At 39.6% G+C, this 26,908-nt stretch overlaps 1 protein-coding gene across 2 annotated transcripts in view; it reads right to left on the bottom strand.

The window, feature by feature from the left end:
• The window catches only part of CLSTN2 (calsyntenin 2), a 311,640-nt gene that overhangs the window by 42,093 nt on the left and 242,639 nt on the right, over positions 1–26,908 (bottom strand). For both annotated transcript variants that reach the window (XM_063166527.1, XM_063166528.1), the window contains exons 5-8: positions 26,208–26,357; positions 15,495–15,680; positions 10,658–10,906; positions 10,068–10,189 (exon numbers count right to left, since the gene is read on the bottom strand). In XM_063166527.1, coding sequence (XP_063022597.1) covers positions 10,068–10,189; positions 10,658–10,906; positions 15,495–15,680; positions 26,208–26,357 — 707 coding nt within the window. The remainder of the gene's footprint in view (positions 1–10,067; positions 10,190–10,657; positions 10,907–15,494; positions 15,681–26,207; positions 26,358–26,908) is intronic.

Here is a 26,908-nt window from a genome sequence, read left to right as displayed (position 1 = left end):
ACCCTGAAAAATATGCCTTTTTAGTTTTGCCAAATAGGTCAATAGGTGTTTGCTTTCAAAATTGTAAATAACTTTCAAAAAAATCTGAATATTAAGGACAAAACTTCCAACATGCTCCCCTAAAGTATGTAATAACAGACCCATACCAAGTCATATGGAAGACTTACATGACATAAAAGAACTGCAACTGCAGAAATAAAGACAATAGGTGGATTCTCTGCCAGCGGAGAGCTGTGCATTTCTGAAATCCAAACAAATAGTCCATTTGGGCTAGGAAGTGACATTCAAGGAGAGCAACAGCAGCTCTGTCCCTATGGGAAGGAATCCAAGTGTGACATTCAGCAATGTCTCTTATGACCTGAAAGCAACTGGACATTTCCTGTCACCTCTGCATGCAGAGGACTATCTATGGCCCCCTATTGCACACGCTCTGGAGTCATATTAATATCCTCATTTATGTTTGAATTGTAGTACATTTAACTGTTATCACAGTTCTCCTTCTATTTACTTTAGCTGAGCACTGGGTGCTAAGTTACTGCAAGAGTTTTCATTAAACCAGCCACATTTGGTTAAATATTGATCATATGGAAAATGAAGGCTGAATTTGAAATCAGGGTCTCTCTGCTGGCCATGGAGTTACAGCAAACCCTCATCTGGGAGTGCATCCAAATCCAGGGATGGTGGCAGAGGTGTCTCAGGGAGAGAGGGCATGAGGCCACTTAGGAAAGATTAAAAAATGCCACGCAGGCCATGCATGCAATTACAGCAACAGTAAATTCCTCTGAACATGTCTGAGTCCACAGGTTAATTGGAGTGAACAAACTGGAAGGGGAAAGATTGAATCAGTAATGAAAGGATCACAGTAAGATAGGAAAAGAACTTAGTGAGCTCCTGGGCTGTGTGACTGCTTGAAAAAATGCAGTAAAATTCTGGAGTGTCTGGAATACCATTGTCCATTTGGAAGAACACTAAAACAGGGGTAGGAAGATCTGTGCAGTATCAGTCTGCAGGTTTTTTGTCTGTTTTCAAGCAGTTGTGAGTAAATTAGAAATAGGAACTTCACTGGCTTTTAAAATTTGAAGCTTTAAAATTTTAAAATTTGAAGTTTTGTTATAATACCCTACCAGAACTTGGTGCAACTTCTATGGCATAGTGATGCTTCTTTTGGGAAATTTTCTTGCTGATGGAGGTTTGTTATGACTTTAATATGCAATTACTTTAACAACCCCTACAAAACATTACAGCTATCAATAATACCAAAGAATGGCAGGAACTTTCCTGAAATTATGATTCAATAAACTTGAAATTTCTAAGATTAAAGTTGCACTTTTAATTTCATTTGAAAACTTCTGCTAATGGAAGATTCAAGTAAGGATCCTGCTTTTGCCTGCCTAAGAAGTTTCTGTAGGGTTCACTGCCTGCTTATAAAGAATATGCAACTCTCAAGTAGAAAAAGCTTTCAAGACATGAAATTATTCATAAGGATTTCCATTTCCTAGCCAGCACTAGTGCTGCTACAAGACTATAAGTGGATCCACAATTATTTGTAACCCAATCAGGTTGTAACTGCTAATGAGAGAACAGTTAATACTACATTTTGAAGTTAGCTTGGCTCTGCCATGCTCTGGCAAAGCTCAGGGATCCAGGCACAGCTTGAAGAGCACATTTTTAATTGGTGGCATTGAACTGAAAACCTGCACAGTTACCCTGACCTTATTTAACAGCTGCTGATTCTCCTTTATCCTTACACAGTGAATTTCCATTGGTAAGGAGGCAGAGGTTTGGAATCTCAGCCAGTGCAGATTCACACCAGTGACTTCACACTGGCTCATCAGCTCTGCAGATGCCTGATGCAGCCCTCGGGAATTTTTTACTTTCTGCAGCACATAAACACAGTAATAGCAGCAAAGTTCAATATGGCCAATAGATATAAATTCTTCTGAAATCCCGGTGAGTGCAAAAAAGTGTTTTTTAAATCTATGTCTTAAGACAGTCAATATCTTTAGAAAAGTAGAGCTCTTTATGAAAAGTGAAATTGATCTTTCTTCAAATTCATGTAAATCACGCATTTGGTTTACCCACCACAGTCATTCCTAATACATCCCAGGAGCTCTGTAAATAAGAATATTGATTTTGATGACCTCGGGAGGTGGTGCAGTGAGAACTGACAAATCCATAGTACAGCTAAATGACTCCTGCAGTCTTAGGTGAGGAGTTGTTTATATGGCTACTTTCACATGACAAATGCCTGATATAAGTTTTATTAAACCACTAGCAACCATAATGATATATTTTTAGAATATCAGACATTATTTAGAGCTGGAAGGAACTTTAAGGGGATATATAAAGTGTGTCTTTCTCTGTGCCAAGGTTGCACAATGTACACATGCTACAATTTCCATAATATATATAAGAAAATAAAAATTTAGTGGGTAAAGTATAGAAAACGAGGATTATTTGGTGCAAGCAAATAACTGCATTAGAAAATGCAGCTTTCAAATAAGAGCCTTTCTATTTAAAGTTCATTCATTTATGGTGGTGACACAGGACACTTCACTGCAGTGACAGGAAGAGTTTACAAACTGATTTGCATGCAAGCTGTGAGCTGCTTCTGTAGCCTTGAAACTCCTAATGTGTAATACTGATTTTCACAATGGGTTTCAAAAATATGGATGGCTTAATTACAAGTTTAAATAATGAAATTGCTTAATCATGCTGACAGATAAAGTACCTGAAAAGCCTGATTATGTACAGTAGCTGCAGCATGTCTTTGTGCTGTCATGCTGTAACTTCCAGGTGGCTTACTAAATTAGATCAGTAGTTCATTCATGATGAAATAATTCTATTATAGCCCACCTTTCTTGTTCCTAAATTGCATCAAGGAAATGTGTCAGTTCAGTAACACTTGCTGACTGCAGTTAGGCAGCACCCTGTTTTTAAATGTAGAACTAGAAAGCTGCTCAGTTTTGCATTTTTACATAATTTTTCACCATGTGCTTGAAAATATGCCTTCCTAGGCTTTGACATTGTCAAGAGACTACCCAGATGTTAAAGCAAATCCATGGAAAAGCACTTTATTCCTGAACTGCAGACATTCAGAAACCCTGGCTCTAAGGTTGGAATAAACAGTTCATGAACATGGATAAATGAATTTATATTTATTAATAACACAACCTCTTTGTCTCCTAACCTGCCTTTGCAAGGATAAAGATCAGTTCTATCTTTGTGAAATGCTTCAGACACCACCTGAAAGCCAACCTGCTTTTCCTTTAAGCCAAATTTCCTGAGGGCCCTCAGGAAATTGCCCAAGTAATGGATCTTGAACATTTCCAAACCAGTTTCTGCAGGTGTGGTACAAATTCTGGAGCACAAGTGATAAATCACATACAGTGTAAAAGATAAATATTAGAAATAGCTGACAAATAAGAGAGTAAATGTGACTTTTCACCTTCAAACAATAGTTTGATAGGAAATTTCCATTCTAGGCTTCAAATTTCTCGAGTTCCCAGAGTAGTGTAAAACCAGGGCAATAACAGACACTTTAATCCAGCTTGTTTAGATTTATTAATAACTCCATATCAAGATTTTCACTAAGAAATTAAATCAGTTGGAGGGTCTTCCCACAGGATGCTTTAAGAATGTCATACTTTTTATTATTTCATGGTACTACAGACAATTTAAACTTCCTTTTATTCTATGTAGAGTTTCCTTCCTTTTCTTTTTACCGCTTTCATTGAGAAATTAGTGTCTTAGTGTCTTAAAGAATGTTTGCAACAGTTCTAACTTCCCTTGGGAATGACCATAGCTACATATGGGAAAAACAGTTGTCCATGGAAGACCTCAAGGACAGCACATTATAGGGATCATTTTCAGAAGGGTCAACCCAGTTAATTTAAAGTAGCTGAAAGTCCCACACCAGTGTAATAAAGCTGTAATAAAACAGGTCAGAAAATTGCAAAATGTAGAACAGAAATATGCAGAAAAATGTCCAAATAACTTCAAGAAAAAGCAAGTAGAGAAATGATGAAATATTGAGCTTGGTTGTTCCTTAAGGTCATAGAAGTTTTACAGAAGAAGTTTTACAGAGCAGTCACTGCATTTCACACTGGGCTGTGCTGCAGAAATCAGAAATGCACAAAGGCACACCAATTTGTAGGGAATACTTCAGAGTGCCTCAAGAGGAATCCTGTATGTCATAAAGCAAATTCTGGACAGCCACTGTGAGTGGTTTGTGAAGATTTTGTTGTTATCAGTGATAGAGCAGTTGCATTAAAAACTTATATTAAACAAGCTTTTTTCAGTTCAGATCTCAAAGAATATTTTCACCATTTATCATCACTGGTGACTCATCCTTGTGCTACCAAAAACTGTTTTGAAGCAAGACACTGAATAAATATTTGTCAAAATAGCATTCAAAGATGGAAAGTAGCAATAAAGTGTGTGAGAATAGACAGGGCTGTAATGGAAGGCACTTAAGGTGCCAGGAATGCCACAAAGACTTCTTTAAGTCCTGGAATTATTTAATCTCTGTTGCAGAATTAGTCATTCATTTATCATTTCTCTCTTACTGGCTCTGTAGGCAAACACCTCACTGATTTGTTTCTGCAGTGTTATTGAAGCTGTATGCAATAAGCAGTGCAGGCCTGCATACTAATTTCTAAAGTAAGTGTTTAAGAGCATAAGAAACTCTTCTGAGCTTCAAGTAATAAACAACTAAACTCCATCATAAAGAAAAAAGGTGACTTCAAATAGAGCATCATGTTGGAAAGGATGGGATTGCTAAGATGGCTTTTACCTAGAGATTAGATTTCATGCATAGAAATGATGGAAACTTGCAGCATCTTGTCTCTCTGTGTACCCTTACCCCTCCTGGACTGAGATTTTGGTGCACTTTCCATATGAACTCACTTGTTTTCTCTCTCTCCAGTCTCTCAAGAGGGAGGCCACACACAGTTTTCATTATATAAAGGGTGCTCTTAAAACTGAACGCACACAAAAACCAATTCTAAACAATGGCCTAAGAATCCAACAAAAAAGAACAACTTCCAGGCATAAATCCTATTGTTTGATGGAAATATCCAATTTAACTATATTAAAAAAAAAAGAGTTCAAATACCAAATCAATTTCATTTTATCTTCCTACCATGTAACATAAATTCCTTCCAAAGTCAGTTCCTGCTCTGCCATGTCCTTGGGCAGGTGCTGATTTTAAAAAAGGAGCTGGGAGTGAAGCACTTGTCTGCCATGGCCCCTGGTGTGTGTGAGGCCATGGAAGGGGTGAAGTGCGAACCAAGGCCTTGCCTTGATCCCTCAGCAGCTCCGTGCCCACACTGACCAAATGCACAGCACTTAGACTTATCCAAACCATCTCCTGTGGTTCCTGTTAGAAAATGAATTGTTCTGGGGGTTTTTCACAATGAAAAGCACTGCAGGTTAATGCTGGATTATTCAGTCAATTTATCTCATCTCAGTAAAGAAGCATTAAATTTCTTCATGTTTATCTGGTTTTTGCTGATTTAGAATGACTCCACATCCTGCACTAGATTCCCCATTTTTAATGGGATCAACATAAATTTTGCCTGTGGGGTGAAGGCTGTTTGCAGAACGATAAGATCCTGAAAATAATGTTGCACTGTGAATAAAGTACATGAAAAAATTGCTCATCTCTGGCTCAGGTACCTTCTCCCACTAAAAAAAGTGTTGTTATCCTACTGATTTAGGAGAAGAAAAAATACCTTTTGGCTGTCCTCATATTTGTATGAAAAGTGTCATACCTGTTCAGAACAGTGTGAAATACACCATCCTGTTTAGTGTTATGTATTCCACTGTCACCAAAGGCTTGAGTGACTTGGTTAATCATTCAAACTGCAATTCTGGTTTGGTTCACAGCTTTCTAAGCAAGTCAAAGAAACAGATTTAATATTTTATATGTTATTCTTAGATGTCCCAAATGCATATTTAGCTGCCTAAATAATTCACTTAAAATAACACCTATGCTCATTTGAGATAATTAGATAATAATTTAAATACCTTTTACTGACTTTGGTAACAAAACTTTTGGTTTTGTTAAGAGCAATTTCTGCCCTTTTTGTAATAAGTTCTTGGGTTTAAAAAGAATCCAATACTTCAAGTATGAGAAAAGAAACTACATAAATGTTGACAAACACATCATGATATTAAATTTAAACTTTTGAAAGGGAAATTCAGGAAAAGGGTCATGATCCTGAAACAAAGGAAACACCTGGGCTTATAAAGAAATGGAAATAAAATGAAGGAACCTCCTCTACCTGGGCATCTATTGCAGTTTTTATTACCAATGTTACAGACCTGACACTGATTTTCTTTAACATTGCTCTTTCCATACCTTTTCTTCCAGATTACTGCTAATGGATTCTCTCACAACTAAGACACTTAATTTGCAAAAGGATGAAAGTGGGGAAAATCCCAAACTATCCACACTTCTTTCTTTCCATGTTTCTTATAAATAACAAGGACACCCTCAGCAAAAAGTCTGATAGCTCTGATTATCAGCATCCTTTGCAGGTCACTAGTACAGGCACATCTGCCCAGGGCTGTGGCACTCTCAGGTCATGGATCAGTGCAGTAAGTGAAAAATCCACCTAGCAAAGGCCATTAATGGAACAAATAGGGACAAATAAACTGAAAGCAAAGGCTATTAATGGAACAAATAAGGACAAATAAACTGAAAGCCATACTGGAAATAAATCCTTAGGTTTATGAACTGACTTAAAGACACAATATTCCCAGAACTAGCCTGGCAGATACTGTCATTTGGAGTTTCCCCACACTGCCTGTGAAAGGCTGTCATGGTGTTGAGAAGCTCCAGATGCACTGCTCAGGTGCAGCTGTGTAAAATGCTCCGTGGATCCCTTTATCCAGACAAGGACAGAGCCTGCAGCTAAGGTGTGAGCCAAACTCACCCACCACAGAAATGAGATGTAGACAATTAAATTAAACCTAGTCAGTGCCCTGAAAGAATGAGGAGTCTCATGGAGTAGATAGAGCCCAGAGCAGCTGGTATCATAAATTTTACTGTTCTGCAGTGAGAGTGATAAATGATTTCACCAGTTCAAGCTTCACCCTCTTCCAAGGTCACTGGATATCTCTCAGCAAAAACAATCTCTGGATTGTTGCGTTCATAAAGTGAGCTCAGCAATAAAGTGCTCTGCCACATTTTCCTCTGCTCTGGCTGTGGCTGGGACCAAGCCCTGGAGGCTCTTGCAGGGCAATTTCTGCCCTGTCCCACAGGGCAGGTGGGGAACAGGGACAGCAGCTGGGCACAGCTCCATTCCCAGGCTTTTCTTAGCAAAACAACAACAGCAGAGGGAATCGGAGGGTTTGCCACTACAGAATGAACTGTTCTGAAGGTGAGATTTCCAGAGGTACGTCAGTGTCAAAATATGCAAATTATCAAATTAATCCACTCCTGGCAGTCTAGTCCAGCTTCTTTTCATATTGAATAGGACCCTAGCTTGTTTTATGATGTGGTTTTAAAATATCTGGGGCTTTCTAAGATATACCACTCTGGGTATACAGTTAGAAGAAGGCATCAATTTACTACATTATAGTGACAATTTCTCACTGCCTTGTCTTCAAAACCATGCAAGTTCCTTCCTGGCCCATTATTCACATATGTTTTATTTTCAGTTTCTTTTAATTTACCATATAGGCCAGATGAAGCATGAAGAAGAGATAAAGCAGCAATTTTTATGAAGTCCCTTCATGACAAAACTTACAACAGTATCACCTTGACAAAATAAATCTATCTTCATGGAAGTCTGGGCACACAACCCATAACAAACTTTATTTATACTTTAATCTTACTTTCTTTTTCATCTATAAACAACAGCTGAAAATATACTGTGGAAATCAATTGACAGCAGCCGAATGAAAGGCAATTAATCAAGTGACCTAAAAAATACTTTCTGTCTCTAGTTTACATCATGTAGGAGTTTTCAGTAGTAGTTAGGAAAGTTCATGGCCAAGTTACAAGAGTCACACACAAATTTAATTTATTGAGACGACACTGGTTCTCTCTCATTTTAAGGATATAGAAGTTGACTGCACTCAATTTTCAAAATCAAAATACTTCCCAAAACCTAGCATTACCATTATTTAGATGCTTAGTACGAAGTTTAGAAATACAAGTCCATCTTCAGCACTCACAACAGCCTTATCTGACATGATATCAGTTACTCCTGACTTGCAATCTTCAATATGATTTAATTTCAGTTTATTTTGTGACACTAAGATTTCATATTGAGTACAGCACAAACTGATTCCAGACTGGTTAGTGTTAAATGCAAAGCGAGTGCCATGACCACCACAGGGCTTCTCACCACACTCATCTGATAACCATGATGGAGATCTCATTTTTATATAAATTTAGAAGGTGAATTAGAAAAGTAAACATTCCTATAGCTACATTTTCCATAGCCTGCTTTGGAATCAAAGATAAGAAGAAATTTGCTTTGAAAAAATAGTACTTTGCTGAAGTCTGTTTTCTTTCATCCAAATGATGCTTATCCTACCTAAAATGAACAAGTCTATGAAAGGCAACTCTTATCTCTTTAATAATAATATTCTTGCAATATACACTTAATAATAAGGCAAAATTACATACAGCACAGCAGATAAAATAAAAGGTCTGCAGATAGGATTTACAATATAATAGAAGTGCCTTTCTGTGTATCACCATACTCTTTACCAAAAAGGTTTCCATCACTCCCATTGTGCTGATAAAGTAGATTTTAAAAAAATTATAAATGGAAAACATTTAGGGAACTATATGGAATGTCACATCTCTCTCCACTGCCAAAGCATATAAACCTCTACTTACCATTTAAAGTGGCTCAATTAAAATAAACAACAAAAAACTAGTGCATAAAATGACTTGACAAAGTTAACTTAATTGTCTCTTTTTATGTGGATCCTAAATAGAGTTGAAACAGCTGCAAGTTGCAGTGTAATTCCAAGAGATTCCGGACAGACTCCGGACAGCTGCTCTGGGATCTGGGTGGCTCCCTGTGCTGCCTAAAGGGCTGAGGAGGAGAAAGGATCCTTGTTGGGAAGGATGAAAGTTTGACAAGAAAGTCTCACAGATATGTGTGCTTAGCAGAAAAATTTTTAAATGTGGAGTCTGATGAAGGAATAGAGATGGAAGCAAGTTTTGATATAGAAGAAAAGAATTGCTGAGCCAGTCTCACTGGATAACCAAGGAGGCAAAGGGTGTGTTAGTTAGAAGGGGTTTTTATGGCTTAGAGAAAAGGATAAACCCACCTTAAACAAGATGTTTTTACCAAGCAGGAAGATAGCACAGGCAAACAAACAAGCCTGCTGATGTGGCAAGTAGAAAAAAGGTCTCAGAATTTTCCACTGCAAGAAAACTGAATAACAACTTCTAGCTTAAACTGTAACATACTAACTTTTAGTGATTGGAGAACAGTAGCATGAATATGGTAATTATAGTGGTTATGGTAGGCTATAGATAATAGTTAAGGTATAGATTGGTTCTACTGTATTAAGATGCTCAGCAAAGAAAAGCATATAATGCATTGTAACCAAAAGAAAAGTACATAATGCATTGTAACCAAAACCAAAGGGTCTCCAGGCCTGCCTGCAGCTGGAGCTGACAGCTGTGGGCACAGCTCTGTCACCCATGACCCTGGCCTGCTGTAACATCTTGGATGGAATAAACTGCATTTTGTATACAATAAACTGCATTTTGGAGAGCCCCTGGAGTCCCACATCCCTCATTTCAGCTCTTACAGTGGCGCCCAACGTGGGGCACCATCAGTAAGAGCCTGAAGGAGGGATGCAGGACTCCAGGCCTGCCTGCAGCTGGAGCTGACAGCTGTAGGCACAGGCTCCGTCACCCACCACCCTGGGCTGCTGTAATGTCTTGGATGGAATAAACTGCATTTTGTATACAATAAACTGCATTTTGTATGCAATAAACTGCATTTTGGAGAGCTGCCTGGAGTCCCGCATCCCTCATTTCAGCTCTTACAGGTCCTGGATGACCATGGGAAGCACGAGGGTGGTACCTGGTCGAGCTTCCAGTGGAACTCGGCGGGGCGGAAGGTGTCGGCCTGGTCGAAGTCCTTGCGCAGCAGGAACACGAGGCGGCAGTTGTGCACGTAGAGCGCGTAGTGGTGCCGGTTCATCTCTGCGGGGACACACAGCCCTTGGTGCCTCACACACCAACAGCACCCAGACACAGCACAGAAACCCCAAAGAACTGAGCTTTTTCATGGATTAGTGTGACTCTTCTTGAATTGTGCCGTATCTGCTTTGTTCATGGAATCATCCTGCCTTAGCTAATAAATGAAATCCAAATGCGTGTTTTACCTAACTTGTTTCAGTGAAGAATTAGAAGTGTTTCAATCTAAATAATGAAAAAGAATTAAACATAATTTAGTTATGCTATCAGTCAATTCCTGTGAAATCTCTAGCTGTGTTATCCCAGCTGTGTTTGAAATTTATGTCCTTCAGTAAGCTCTTAAGGCAGCAATGCTTGGAGTGGCAACATCTGAGATCAGTTTTTTCTCAGACCAAATTAAATGAGGAGACATGGCAACACTCTACTGCTGTTGATATCCCCTTTGCATAACATTTTTTCCATACACAGACTCACCTGTCTTGTCAGAGTTGCAGAGAATAGTTTCCTTCTCAGCTCTTAATCCAGGACTAGGTCCATGTTTCATCCACAGAGTGATGGTGAATTGATCAGTTAAATTTTTTGGGACTATTCCATCTGGGATTTTGGCTCCTTGCTTTCCATCAAATTTAAAAATCATGTCATTGCTATCCATGAGGAGCCCAGCTGTCCAGTTGGTTGTTGTACTGGGAGATGGTAACAGGTCAATGGCACCTGAGGAAGCTCCTGCAAATCACATAATGATTAACACAATGAGAGACCAGTGAAAAAGCTGTGGAGATTAATATAGGCTAGGGTTCTGATTCACACTCTTTAGACTACTTTACTACCCAAATGGTCCTACCAGCCTCAATGCCAAATCACTGAAACATTATAAAATACCCACCATTGTGAACCAGCAAGAGTTTTCTAGATTAAATGCTCTGCACAGAAAACTATAGAAAATAATGTAAAGTTATCTTTCTCAGAAATGTTCATTATTTTTCTGACACTGATTAACGGCATTTCTTCAGCCAGTTCAAGATCTGCCAAGTCAAAACAAATTTTCTGCATTTATCTTCCCTCCCTTACAGCAGTGGGCATGATTGCAGGACAGCCCCACAGTGTCCAGCAGCCAGCCATGGATATCCCAAATAATTCAGGGAGGAATGTCCATTCACAGTGGGGGATTCACCCCAACCAGATAATATCACTCCAGTGCTGCTTTCTGGTACATATTTGATGGTTGGAGCTCTGGGTGTACTTTAATGATAGACAGAGATGGAAAACACTGCGGTACCAAGATCTGATAAAACAGCACAGTTCTTCACAGCTCTGTGTTTCCTTACAGCTCAACAACTGCCAGGCACTATGAAAACCACGCAAAGAGCTACCCAGAGCATGGACCCACTGGTGAAAGACAGCCTGGAGCAGGAAATATGATTCCAAGAGTAAAAAACACAAACAATCTTTGTATTCCTGTTGCTGCTTTGTCAAGTAAGAATATGGTGAGCAAACTGTGATGGCATAAAAAATCCCCTGCTAAGGTGTTCTGCCCTCCTTCACCACCCAGGAAGAGATAAAAGATCCTAAATCTCTGCAAGAGTGCAAAAAAATTTAAGCCAAAAGTGTGTAGAATTGTTTCCTAGAGGCTTTAAAAAAATGTATTATAGCAATGATTTGGAAATATTTATCTTATTCTGTAACTGAATGTCTTGGGTTCTTCTCCAAAATTTACTACTGTAAAATGAGGCTATTTGGAAGTGATATTTTGAATATCAAACCTAAAACCTACCTGTTCATAGTTTGAGCATGGAGACAAAGTGTATTTATTTTACAAACTATAATTCTGGATAATACAAGACACTGAATTTTGTGTAACCAGCACCAAACTCAACAGGTTCTACTTTATCTGCCTATATTTGTATGGAGATTTATGGCTAAGTTTGGAATCTCATCCTGTAACGTGTTTTAATCCTGTCCTGAGAAAAATCATTGGATTATTACTGGGGAGATTTGGCTGGAATAAATCATGCTTTTCCTATCCTAGTAAATCCAACCAGAGTGCCAGGCTGCTCAGCCATGTACAGAGACAGATCTGGAACAATGCAAACAGGATCTCTTTCGAGGTGTTCCCAGAACAGCCTGACCATGGGATCAGTGCTCTTCCACAATGTAGTGCCTGATGCCCTTTTCTCCCAAAATGCTTCCAGAACAATGCAGGAACTGTTGCATGAAGCTCAGTTTTGGGCTAAGACCCCTAAGGCACCTCTTGCATCTGAAAGTGCTTATTTTCACAAGTGATTTATGCAGTTGGCCCCACCTCCTCTCCCAATCCTGCACATTTGGGCTCCAAACTTTGTGCCAGGATAAGCACACGGTGATGCTGCTCACTGAGCTGGACCAGACTGCTGGCTTAGCTGGAAACAAATGATGCAAATGACACTCAGCTCAAACTCTCCTTTGTGATCAGAGCAACTTTGGGCCTCTTGCAATGCTGCACCACCCAGGATAATGGACAGGGCAGGATTATGGCTGGAGCAGGGCCTTGAGGCTGACAGTGTTTCCCTGCCTCAGTTTCCCATCTGACACATGGGAGAATTAGCAATCCCATTATTTTCTATTTTATCTACATTTAGAGGGAAAGGAGACAGCACCAGAGCCATTTTCCCACTATATTTTAGGCCTCTTATCCTGTGTTTATTTAAGTGGGATTTTTTCTGATATGTTTTTGCAGTCCAAGTGGTGTCTTTTAGACAGTCTGTACTTTTTATTACTGTGAGGTAACAAGGTGAAAGAATGCTTTCTAAAATGCTTTGAGGCACAACACTAACAGTTCCTTGCCTTTAAAATGACTGAAGTGTAATTTAATCATTTAAGCTGCCCACCGTGACCATCCAAGGGACGCAAATCTCTGGGTTATTGAAAAACAGACTTGTACCTTCCATCATATAAAAAATGAATTTTAATTTGCCCTCCTTAACATCTTCCTTCTCCAGATTTCCAACAGATAAATGAAGAAATAAGCACAAGATTTATAAACTGGATCTTTACTTTTACAGAGAGAGCCTTGCATTTTACATGGTGTAGAGCTGTATGAGTGCTCAGTTCTGCACACTCTGCAATCACATCATGCTTCACTGTATAAAAAAATTCAGGGTTTTCATCCTTTTCAAAGGATTTTATCATCCAACTATTAGTTACAATAAGGTAACTTCTGGGAGAAAACTGATTTCCAGAAATAATTTAAGTGGCTTTCATAAGAGCTCTCTCTACATTAAGGATCATAAAAAATACTAAATAGCAAAGTGCAGGCCAGGCTAAATGCAATTCTTATGTAAAGCACATTGTCACTTTTCATCAAAGTCCTGTTACAAGTTTCTACCATGTCTGCTCGCTATGAAGATATGGAAAACCTGGAACAAAAGAATTCTTTCAGCAGTGAGAATTTCCCCCCTGTTTACATACACTCTTACACTTTTGTTTTCTCAAGTGTTTTCCATTCTCTTCCTTTATGGATAAGGAGAGGTGAAATTCAGCAGGGATGTCTGTCCCCTGCTCAGAGCCACCACAATGGCCCTGCAGACCCGAGAATTGCCTGTAATTCTCTTTTCTGCTCCAGTGTCAGCAGGTGAGGCAGTCAAGCCACACTGTAAACTGAGCCCCTTAGAGCTTGTACAACCTTCCTCAACTAAGGACTTTTACACCAGCTGAAGGTACCGCCTTTCAGCCTACACTTGAAATTATAATATTGTTGGATATAGCTGCTATCATTGTTTGATTACAAGGTAATAATTCTGTGGTTTAGGTCTTGTTCACAGTGGTCTGCACTGAGTGACTGTAACATTTGCATTTCAGGTCTGTAACAGCACAAAGCAAAGTTGTTTTGGCTGCTAATACAGCTTCTTAGAGGAGGCAAAAGTATTTGACTTTAGCTGTTATATAAATATTATTTCTAGAATATTTATATGTAATTGATATATAATATTTATATATATTTAGCTATTATCTAAATATTCAACATATTTTTATTAAAATTTTCATATTTTATGAAATCAAGCCTTGGTCTGCCTCTCAGATTTAATATCATTACCATGATTAAGATGCATATTGGGGCAGATGGATTTTCATCTCCTCTTCTAGAACCCAGTCAGTTGGATTAAGACATAGAATCAAAGTCATGATTGTTTCTGTGATCTTAACTAAGCAATTTTGAAGTTGAAAACATTCAGATTTTATGACAATGCTACTACTCCCGTTCACCTTTACCTCCCTTTCTTCATCTCCACTGATAACTGATAATTTCAACTCTCAACCATTTTTCCCTGGAAATTGCTTCTCCATTTTTAATAATTTAGTAACACTGGCTGAAATTTTTCATTTACAGAAATTATTTCCTAAAGGTCAGTGTATTGATCTTAACATGCCTGCAGCACTGCTGGGTGGTTATCAGAGCAAAGGCAAGCCCTACACCAGAGCACCCAGAACCCAAATCCAGGCATTTAAATGGAAAAAATTGCACAATTACTACTGTAGCTGAGACAGAAACCAGGCAAAGAGACAGGGAAGATGAGAATTAATGTCTACACCATCAGGGCTTCATAGGAGGACTCTAAGGACATCAGAGCAGGAGAGACATCTGATCTCAAAAGATGAAGGGATTATTGTGCGGCCATTGCTTTGTCAGATACAGAATCTTAAAATCTGAAAAAAATATCTTCAAGTATTTAACCTGCCTTTCAGAATTGACTTCTGCATTTTACACAAAGTTATGAAAAAGTACAAAAAGGGAGGAAAAAATTTGGAAATATTTCTCCACCAGGTCAGCTCTATCTGAAGTTTATGTTTCTTAAATATTTTTGCCCAGAATAATATTTTACTTTTTATTTCTTTGTCCTCTGGCACAACACTGAGCAGCAGAATAGAAAGCCGAGTTAGGAGGACTGAAACACGACAGGGAGATTTAATTCCCTTCAAATCCTATGGTCTTCCTGTGATGGCAAATCTACACTGGAAATCTCACTATAGCGTCACACCACTATCTGTAGCAGAGGAAAGAAAGAAGGGGAAAGAGATGGAATGAGGAAGAAGGAAAAACTGAGAGGGGAATCAGAGCAGGAGAGAGAAAAAATTAAAAGAAGGCAGGGAGAAAGTATGGAGTGAAAACAAATGGAAAAGAAGGATGGGGCAGCTGTCAAATATAATCACTCTCTCAATTTTCATTGCTATAATCCAAAGTGAGCCAGCTGAGCTAAATCCAAGTTCTGCATGCTTACAGGTCACAAGGAGCTGGTGCCTTGTTTGCAAAAATGGAAATGGAAATCCATATCCATACCACATAATTTCTGCAGAGATTTCTCAGAGTAGGTTTCACGATCACAGCCCTTCCCAATGTAATTGGTCTGCAGCTCAATGGTGGTGTGGATGGAGGACACTGGTCCATCACACGTCTCCAGGTGGATGCTGGGAAACAAGGGAATGCTGCCAGAGCCAGGCCTGTATTCAATCCGTTTGTTCCAGTCTGGAAAAACAAACAAATCAGAACCAAGATCCAATGGTGAGTAAAGGAAAGGGAGTTATATAATTTCAAATTACATATTGTTCTCAAAGGACACTGTCTAAGGCAAAAATAAGAGTCTCTGAAGTTGGCACCAATAAGCTACTCTGCGAAAAAAATTGGATTTTGGCCCTGTTTTTCTAAGAGTGTCAGGCTCACTTAAGTAATGCCTCTCCTGGTTGAGTCACACACAGGGGCTGCACACAGCAGCTCCTGACAAGAAGTGCTAATTGGTGTCAGTCTGGAGCTGCAGTGCCCACGTTCCGTGACAGACTACAAGCTGACTCTGTGGGGAGGAGGTTGTCTGCTGCACCCAATTTGGTCAGATTTCACAGCCTTGTGGTAAGAACAAATGCCTCCAAGGACCAGGCTACACCAGTCAGTCTAATATAACACCTCTGTAGTGCCACTTCTTGTCTTTGAACATCTTCCTTATTTTGTGAAGCACTGGTGACAGGAAGTTCCAGCCGAAAGGATGACTCTTGCTTCCAGCTAGATCTGACTAATCTGTTTTTATGCAGATGCCTCACAGCCCACAACAATTAAACAATCCCCTGCCTCAGGCAGCCACCTGTTTGTGCCACACATACCCCCTGTGCTGCTCAACTGAAGCATTTTAATGTTTGAAATCCAATTAATTATGGTGTTTGCAACGTGCTTCAGAGAAAACCCGAAAAAGCAGCAGTAATTACAAGCATCTATTTTAGCTGTCTTTGCAGCTCATATTTTCATCAAGTCACAGAATGGCTGGAGTTGGAAGGGATCCTCAAAGCTCCCTCAAAGGGACACCTGCCACTAAACCAGGTTCCTCAAAGTCCCACCCAGCCTGATCTCAGGTTGAGGGACAGGGCATCCACAGCTTCTCTGGGCAACCTGTGCCATGCCTCAGCATCCTTACAGGAAAAAAAAATATAATTTCATATATCCAATCTAAATCCAACTTAAAGCTGCTGCCTCTTGTCCTGTCACTACAGGCCTCAGTAAAATCTTTCTATCCATCTTTCTTGGAAGTCCTCTTCAAGCACTGAAAGGCCTCAGCAAGATCTCCATGGAGCCTTCTCCACACTGAACAACCCCAACTCTCAGTCCAGTCTTCTGGCCATGTTCATGGCCCTTCCCCTTGTTGCTTTAACAAGTTCAAATCTTTCTAGGTAAAATAAGACTTCAAAAATGGAAAAGTTCTAGGTCTTGACAGTCAACAAGATCCCTGAAAGCAAATGGACAGAGATTTGTTCTAAATATCAGTGGAAGGGAAAACTAATAGTGGATACAAAGATGTATGTATGCATTTAGTAGGTGAAGGAGTTTGTGTTTTTCAACAGATCTCATTTCAGAAAGCTCGGGACTTAAACTGCATTAAACTAAACATTTCCAAGAAATTCTAAACATCCATGCAAACACTTTGAAGTGTGAGGAAGTCATTAGTCCAGAGTCCAGGCAAGGATGCTACAACCACTGGTCTGCAATTCAGAATTCTCTGATCCTCTTTCTGACATAACCCAATTGGTTTTTACTAAAATCTTTAGGACTAGCACATCATGACTAAGGCAACCATGACTGCCTGTGCACATATAACTGAGCTACTATTTCAGTTGTAATTTTCATGTAATTCACTCCATTTGTTCCACATTAAGTTAGACTTGATCTACAGTATTGCATAATTTCTCTGCAATTGTTGGTTTAAACAGTTCCATTAGAATTCCAAGTACCATACATGGGACATCATTACAATAATAGGTTTCTGTTCCCTCTCCATTGCAGAAATTTGAGGTTAACACTTTTCCAATAGAACAAGAGCAGCAAATTCTTTGAGGTTCTTCAGGTAAAAATAAAGTAATTTGCTGGTTTTATGCAAACTAATAATATATTAAGTTTTGATCTTTATAATCTCTTATTCACCAGTTCAGGAATTGTATTCCTCTACCCCAAACGGAAAATAAAGTCTTACATATGTCTGGAACCTTTCTGACTATTTCAGCAGCTTTCAGGAACATTTCCATTTCTCAGCTATACCAAATGGACCGGCATTCATGCAAAATATTCATTAGTGGATGTGAGATATGACTGAATTACAAACTGCAAGGTGCCTGAAGCTGCCCACTCACCTCCAGCTATACAAGGAGTGTCCTGTAAAACTCACATCATATAAAATAGCACTGCTCATGAGGAAGAAGGAGGGGAGGCCTCTGTTTCTGCCACAAGAACTGGAAGAGGTATTTTGTTTCATGCTTGTTTTCATCTTGGCAGAAGTGGGAATGTGTACCCAGAGATCATAAACCCTGCACCTCCCTAAATCACTCACATTTATCTCAGTTCTAAATTGTAAAACATCAACTAGACTTGAACCAGTGTCTTTGGACCTTGGTCTACTGCATCACCACAGACCAATCCCCATCCTAAACTGCACCAGCACTTCCTTCACTGACTTAGTGCAGATTTAGGGATTCCACCAAGAAGTCCCTCTCCATGCCAAAGGCATTCCCAGGAAGGCGCGAGGCAAAACTAGAGCAGGTTACACTCCTGTGATGGCAGAACCATCCCTAAAGGCAGCAACAGCTCTGATAAAAAACAAGAGGCTTATTTCCACAGAACCTGCCCCCAGGCACTCAGCTCCCAGAGCTGTGGAGCTGAGGCCAGCACCCTCTGCATCTCACCACCACTGCAGGCAGCAACGCTGGCAAGGGCACAGAGCTGGGACAAGCAACAATAAGCAGTAGTAACAGTACAAAGAAATTACTGTGACAGTAACCCAAGTCCCTTAATTTAATTTTGAATGGTGTATTTTGCTTTTTCTCAGAATAACATCGCACATTGGACTTACTCAAAGGATCAGCACCTTCCCTTCGGGAATGTGGTGGTACTTTTTCATTTCCTCTGGAGTCACTCACAGGAAAAGTCTTATGTAACCTGAGTCTGCAAATACCTCTGAATTTAGGTATTTTCTAGATATGTTCCGATACGTAACCCCACCTGAACTGGCAGGCTGCACTTAGATTAACTAAACCCAACCAACACAGTTCCTGCTGTGACACAAACCTGACCCAAGTCCTGCTAGAACACCACATTACACAGCAAACTTAGGAAAGTAAATGCTGTCAGGGTAGAAGACTGATTCCAGGGGGAAAGTCTGAATAAAACTAGCACTGTTTAGTCCTGCAGCCACTGTTTTGATTTTATAATTCAGCAGGCTTTTTCTTGCTTGCCACTTGTAGCATGAAGCTGCTCCAGACAATGCAAGACAACCCCAGCTGGGTTATCCCTACAATTAGAGTGTAAATATCACCATGTCAAGCTTGTGGTTCAGATTTCATCAATTATAAAGCAACTATGTAAACATGCATCTTGATCGCTGAGATACTCAAACGATCCCAAGATCAAAATGGATCAAACTTCAGTGACAGTTTGAGCCTTTAAAAGTAAATCCCAATGCACTGAACAAATTTTCCTTGTAACAACAGATGGATAGTGTGAAGACGTTCCTTGATCTCTAAACTTAAGGTTTTCTGTGCTGTCTTTGTGATTCATGTTTTGTATTTTAATTAATTTTTAATGCTAGATGACACTGAGGGGTTTAATCTGATTTTTTTCCCTTGAAGATCACGCAGAGGAGGTATGACATGGTTCACATCTCCTACATGTGTGTGGCCATAAACTTTGATTCCATTTCACAGTGTTAAAACTGATAGTGATGTAATTAAAGATAATTGTAACACAGTGAAATATGAAACTTCTCTCCTGTTGCACTGAAGATATGCATCTTGGCAGCTGAATGTAAGATAAAATTTATGTGGTGCCGTTAGTGAGTCTCTGCAGCATCGCTACATAATTGCTGGAAAAGAAGGTTCCCAGAGCAGTGTAATTGGTATCTCTTCTGTTTCCTCTGCAGCATTCTCACATCTGTGCTGTTTATGTAGGCTAGAGACTTGGCTAAAGGTTACTCTGGTGCCTTTTTAATGTGAAATAAGATGAGTGACTTGTTAAGGAAATGGTAATCGGGTCTGACTCAGTTGAAGGGTTTTCACAGCAAAGAGAAAATTCAAACTAATGTCCAAAGCTCTGCTGGTTTGCTAAGAGATTTAAGTGCACATCTCAAAGCATGAACAAACATTCATATACACCTTTTCCTTGTGCAGTATGTTGATAGTTTCAAAAAGACAAACAAAAAAGAGACAGAAATTTGTGCTTAGTACAGGACAGTGGAAAGGCTGATGCTGCAGGAGCTGGTGAACCCAACCGAGTAACTGTTGTGCTTGACCTACTGACACTGAATATTCCATCAAGTGATAAAGTTCCCACACCTAATGGTGCTTAATTATGTGAAATAAACATATAAGAATCTAAAACCCATGAAACAGCATGGCTTAAGCTATTATTTGTCATGAGATTTCATTTGAATAATGTATTTCCTACAGTGTCAGGGCCCCAAGGGCACTAATAAGCCCCAATGAACCTCCACAAGCTTCACCTGGGGCCTCCACTTGCCCTTCCATGGGCCTGGAGCTTTGTTTAAGCTCAGCCCCATCAGACTGAGCTGCAGGTGCTGGTTTGTCTCAGCCACAGCATCTCTGGATCCAGGAGCCAGCCCAGGCCTTGCTGCTCTGCCTTGACAGAGCCTCAGTACTGTGGACTGGCCCAGTGTATGATCCCAATCCTCATCCATGGATCCCTCATCCATGGATCCCAATCCTAATCCAAAAATCCTTCATTATTGGATCCCAATCCTCATGCATGGATCTCAACCCTCATGCATGGATCCCAACCCTCATCCATGGATCCCAACCCTTATCCATGGATCCCAACCCTCATCCATGGATCCCTCATCAATGGATCCAAAAATCCTTCATCAATGGATCCTAATCCTCATCCTTAAATTTTTCAGCCCAAGGTCTAAGAATATGTGGCAGTATCTACATGCAGAGAAAAAAAAAAAAATCATAAGGAAAAGCTTCAAACCTAACTGGATACCCTGCAGTGCTTTAACTTTTTGGCAGAGGAAATGCTAATGGAATGATGCTGTCAGCTGCATCTCAGAGATAAGAAACTTCTCAATGAAATGATAATTGCCCCAGTAAAGCTCAGGAGGATCTTGCAGTGAAAATTCAAACAAGAAATTACTAGTTTTGTAGTTGCAAATACAGAAATGTGAACAAAGGAGTTATATATGGAAATAAAAATCTAGCTAAATAGGTCCAAAATGAATGGGGGTTTTGTATCACTTAAGATGGAAAAGACTGGCTTCAGTATTTCTGTCCTCAGAACAACCAGAGAGAAGCAGAACAGCCTGCAGAGAGGGCAGTAATGGGTTACTCGGCAGATGTGAAGCTCATGGTACACAGGGAACTAACTGGTAATGATCCCTGTGAGCCTGCCTTGGGAGTGTTATTTGATATTTCCATTTGCAGCCCTGGCACAAGACCAGGACTGTGTTAGTTACTGCTGCCAGTGAAGGGAAAGGAAGGCAGTGCCACACTAGAAGTCAGTCTAGAAAGAAGATACCCTAAACACAGAACAAGGTGACCTTGAGAACTGGTGTTACAGAAATAGTGCTTAGTAATGATACAAAGTGCTCAGGCAGTTCAGCAAACCTCTGAGAAATCACTGAAAAACAACAAATGGTAAAAGAGCTGATTTCATTAAGACAAGAAAGCATTTCCACAGGCCACCAGTCTGATACAGCCAGGCACAAGCAAGGCAGTCCTGGAATATCTAAAGCACTGTTTTCAGTAAGAGGACATGGTAAAAAGAAACATGAGAGGACCTGGAGTGCTCAGGGAAGACGTATTTAACTACAATGCAGATACAGAACTTACTAAAGAGAGCATATCTAAAAAATTAGATTGGAACAGGTATGACTGCCTTCTCTGAGTATGTCTGGTAGTCAAAGCAAAGTAAAAACGACATAGATACAAGTAATAAAGCAAATATGAACTTATGTAAATTTTAAGCTCAAAACTTGGTAGTACTCAGGAGTTTAGTTAATTTTCAAATGTCTGGAGTGGTTATTTAGAGTGGGTATTTTACTAAAATGGTGCCATTCAAGTTAACAGCTGAATGTAAGTATTTCATCCTGATTACCCTGGTTGAAGGATTTGTGGCTAATGCATGCATAGCAGTGCCAAGCCTAGACTGGCATAAAGACTCCCTGCTTCACAATAAATTTCATTTATAAAAGTACGGGTGAATATCTCACAGCTAAGACAACACAAGGATGGTGCTTTGAGCTGCTAGGTGTCTGCACAGGAGTAATGCAAATTGATTTGTGTTTAGTGCAGAAATTACTTGGTCCTTTTAAATTGTTCTGGAAGACTGAGAATATTACCTTCATCAGCAAGGTTTCTGCACTTGAACAGCCTCCTCCAAATAATCAATTACCTTAGTAATAATATTCCTCCTTGTTAAAAGCATTGTCAGAATGAAAGCCAATATGGTTTTGGTTTGCCTCAGTAACTGGATCTTACTAGAAAGCCCTCATGAAAACCATTCTGAAGTCACTCAGCAGCTCCTACAAACAACATCTCTGAGGAATGTTGACTCAGAAGAGATGTGAGATCACTCTGCTACTGAAGTGGAAGGTCCTGCCCTTCTTTGTACAAAAGAAAGATTTTATTTCAGCAGGAAGAGCAAGCTGATGTGACTGCACACAGGCTCTGAATGCCTGTTCATCCTTAAAGAGGTGCTGGGAATGTGCCTTTGGGAAGGGCCCAGGCCACCTTAGTGGGCCCAACATGCCTTAGGAAGGAAATGGTATGCACTATCTCTGATACACTAACAACCTTTTAAGAATATTTTTACAATCTATTGGGTGAATGAACAAAGAAAAGCTTTTATTTCAAAACTATTTTTAAGCCAACGCTATGTAAAAGTAATTTAATTTTTCAGGACTATCTCTTTTAAGACGAATTTTTAAAGAACTTCAACCTTATTCTCTTTCTTGCGTAGCTGGGTGTGGATGCATATGGGTTCACAGACCTTGGAAGATAAATACAAGAAATCTTTTCAGACTGGTAAAACACTTGAGGCTGGATGCTGTGAAATCGTGTTTTGTATTTGGAGTCCTAACAGTCCAACTGCAGGTTAGTCACCATTGCCTATGCAAGGCCATATGAAATTTGGCATGGAAAACTCTCCTTCCACGAGGGGAAACTAAGTGACTTTTGAGTTTTGGGCTGTTGTCTTTGCTCCACACTCATCTCCCCAGGAAGCACAGCCAGCCTTCCCTGTTGTGAGCTCTCTTTTTCTTTCCCAGGATATTCAGTTGGTTGTTTCAGAGAAGTTTTTTTGCTTCTAGTAACTATTTTCTGTCTGAAATCAATTGCATTTTAGGGAGCAACCTCACTTGTAGTTTAATTGTCAGTAATTGAGCAGACCTCTGACAATCTCAAAACATATTTTTCAAGTTTTCAGGTGCATGATTCTACCCTTTTTCCTTTTTTTTTGGAGGCTAGACTCTTCTTCTCCCCACACAATGTGCTGGTCACCAGAGAGCCTGGTGCAGGAATAATTGTTTTCAATTTTTTGCTACATTGCATCTTTCAGCACATTGGGTTAGATTTAATTTCCATTTGTAATCCCACTATGGAAGGATTAAAAATGTTTTATACCAAAAATCTAAGTATCTTCGACTGCAGATTGAGCCATGATGATGTCAGGAGTACTGTCATCATCCAGCTTTTCTTGGTAATTCTGTCCTTTACCTACCTGGCAGGACATGGACACTGCACTGTTTGGAAATCATGGACATGAAAACACAGCTGGTATGAAGAGATTTTGTAGCACAGCTCTAGAAGTCACTTGACAAAACCCACTAGTGAGAATTTCCAATTAAAATACCTGATTAGGAAGTAATTCAGCCCATTGATTTACATTTTTAGCTTGCTCAGTATATGAATAACACTCCAGAGTGCTCTGCTCAGAAAGCAGATGCCAGCTTAGGTTAAGTTTGTTTCTAGAGCAGCCTCTGAACAGAGGGGAGGCTTTTTTGCTGAAAATATCTATGTGGGGATGTGGCTGCTGGTGTATTAATGCCCATCATCATCAGAGAGCAGGGAAGCAGCTCCTGGATTTAATGAAGATTTCAACGCCGTTAGCCCAAGGAAATATTGATTAAAGGAAAGCACCTTGGCTGGTGGAGCCTTATTTGCTCTGCCACACATCAGTCACATGCTGCTGGCCTCAAGAAACAGGAATAATTTTGAATTGCTTTACATCAGCCTGTTCTTCCCTCTCGCAGCCCTGCACAGTGGAGGTTATCTGAAGGGCATCTACGCTGAAATTGGCTGCAATAAAATTTTTAATACTGAAGTTGCATTAGACCACTCCAATCTCTATTCATGATAGTTACATAAACAAGTGCACAATATTTCAAATTACAAAAGCCATTAGCTTTCAAGAACTAAGTGCCAATGCCATAAATTGAAAATCCGAGTTTTTATTTGTTCAGGATAACATTGAAGAACAAGAAAAAAAAATCACGTATTTTAGCAACATCTCTATTACAACCAAGGACTCAGATTATTCCTCTTTTCTGTCAAAAACCTCCCATTATTTTACTTCCTGAAGTCATCCAATCTTTACAAATATAGCATTATTTCAAAGAAGATGGAGCAAACTTGCTGGCTGCCCCTTTGTGGGGAGGTCACAGAGCACCAAACACAGGGAAGAAAGAACACTATAAATATCTTCCATTTCTAGTCTCCAGATTTCCTCTTTAACTACTACAAATACTCTTGGAAAGATTTGCTTATTTGATCTTATTTTTTCCCTATAAACAGGTGATTTTTACTGGCTCAAACTGGCAAACAGCATCACCTACATGAATTTCTCCACCTGTAAAAATAAAAGGGTATGAAAAAAATCTCTTTAAGAGAAATGTATAAATCTCTGGAATGCTTATGTTGTAGCTCATTTTCAAATTACAATTAATGAATTAATAATAATTATGCAATGAAGCCCTATCTACTCAATTGTTTACTTAAAGACCTTCTACCCTGAGTAGGAGACATCCCCTTGCATCTTGTGCTCCTTGAGCTGGGGATGTGCCAGGGAGGTGAAGAGTCGTGTGTTTGACAGGTGCAAAGGTACAGATAACACGAACAAAGCATCAAAAACACACCCCAAACCCTGATCAAACCTGTTTGAGATTGCTCCTTTCCCTTTTATTGGCTGCCTAGTGTCTAAACCCACCTGATGGAGCCAGTAACAAGCATAACAAGCACATGAACTGTGAAATAATACTGGGCACTGCCACCTTTGCAAAACTTATTCAATCAAAAAAATACCTGAATAAAAAAAATGAAAAAAAAATATTCATCCATTGCACCCGTTTTAATACAAATCTCAAGCTAATTTGGGGATGATAATTAATTTATCTGAGATAACTCCATAAAATGGAAACAGAATATTTCTCCAGTGTAAAGAGACCATAATATTTTTAGAGAATAAATCATGTGAATAGTAATATCAGTTAGAGAATGTGGAAATAGTTCATAGCTATTGTGGTTTCTTTCAACAAAAATGTTCTTCAAATACTTGGGTACTAGTACATCCCAAAAATCTGAAACGTGGCTCCGGTCCAAGTGAGGGCTGTGGAAATGGAATCCTGCTATTGCAAACATTTCATTACTAGCTCCTCTAGGCAAGAGCTTCTCATTTCCCAAAGAAAATATTTTTTCTTCTAAATGTCAACCTGCAAATTTACCTTTAAGTACAACAGCAAAACTGATTTTTTTCCTTCTCAATCATTATGTTTAAAAATTACAATTATGAAGGTCAAGTTAGTCCTGAATGACACCTGCATAACATGGTCACATCCAATTTTTTTGTCTGTAATCCAGCCCTCATTTCCATCTTAACTAATAATTAGTGGCATATCTATCTTCCCTGTACATTGTCAGCTGGGGTTTTCTCCATTCCAGACAGGGTATAGATCCTTACAGCATTTTTAGAAAATCAAATTGATTCCCATCAGCATGTCTCAGTATCAAGACAGGAATCAGCTTTAAAGATGCTTTTCACACCCACTGGGGGTGACTTTGCTCCTGCATGCTACAAAAGCCAATCCTGAACCTTGAACAAGATAAATTGAACAACTCCAGCTCACATGGCAGAAACACCTTGCCATGGTGGCTTCAAAAATGCTCTTTTAAGGAATAGTAGGACAATGGCAAAACAGCATCATTTTTTTTTACCCTCCAGAATATTCTTATAAGATAACTTATTAGACTCATGAGATAACTTATTGGAGTAGAAATTTGTGGTTTTTTTGTCTGGTCCGCTCTTTGTTCTGCCTAGAGAAGAAGCATGGCAAATGCAAGCAAACATGGGATTATCATCCACTTCGTTAGCAGGCTTGGAATGAGGCAGAAGGAACAGCAGCGGTTTTCCACACCAGTGCAACAAGCACCCTCCTTTCCTTACTGTGAGGTAGAGGGAAAACACCAAAGGAAAGAGATTTAAATAAAGAATTACAACAGAAAAGCTATTCAGCCTTACCTTGCCAGCCTGGTTTGCACACAGGTTTGACGTTAACTCGAACCAAGACATCTTCTGTCGCACGCTTCTGCCCACAGTCAAAAGCTGTGACCATTATCTCATACTGGTGCTGCTTATCATAGCTCAGTTTCTCCGTGTTCCTGATGTTACCTAGAGGTTCAACACAAGAAAACATTCAGAGATTCATTCTTGGCCGAGCATCCCCAGACTGCAACATCTGGGTCCTGGTTCATCAAGTGCTTTGTGACTTTTGAGCTCTCTTGTGACCGTGTTCACAGGGGTCTCAGGCTGAGGGAAGAGATGAGAATGTTGACTCCATATTTCAGAAGGCTTGATTTATTATTTTATGATATATATTACATTAAAACTATACTAAAAGAATAGAAGAAAGGATTTAATCAGAAGGCTGGCTAAGAATAGAAAAAGAAGGAATGAATAACAGAGAGTCCAAGCCAGCTGACTGTGATTGGCCATTAATTAGAAACAACCACATGAGACCAATCACAGATGCACCTGTTGCATTCCACAGCAGCAGATAACCATTGTTTACATTTTGTTCCTGAGGCCTCCCAGCTTCTCAGGAGGAAAAATCCTGAGGAAAGGATTTCTCATAACACATGTCTGTGACACTCTCTGAAGTACACAGGACATGCAGAGGCAGGACACTGATGAATGGGAAGGATTTTCTTTCAATCTAGCAG

This window comes from Melospiza melodia, chromosome 12 (assembly GCF_035770615.1).
Source record: "Melospiza melodia melodia isolate bMelMel2 chromosome 12, bMelMel2.pri, whole genome shotgun sequence".
Lineage (NCBI taxonomy): Eukaryota > Metazoa > Chordata > Aves > Passeriformes > Passerellidae > Melospiza > Melospiza melodia.
Note: the sequence above shows the minus strand (reverse complement) of the source record. Positions and strands in the feature narration are given on the sequence as shown.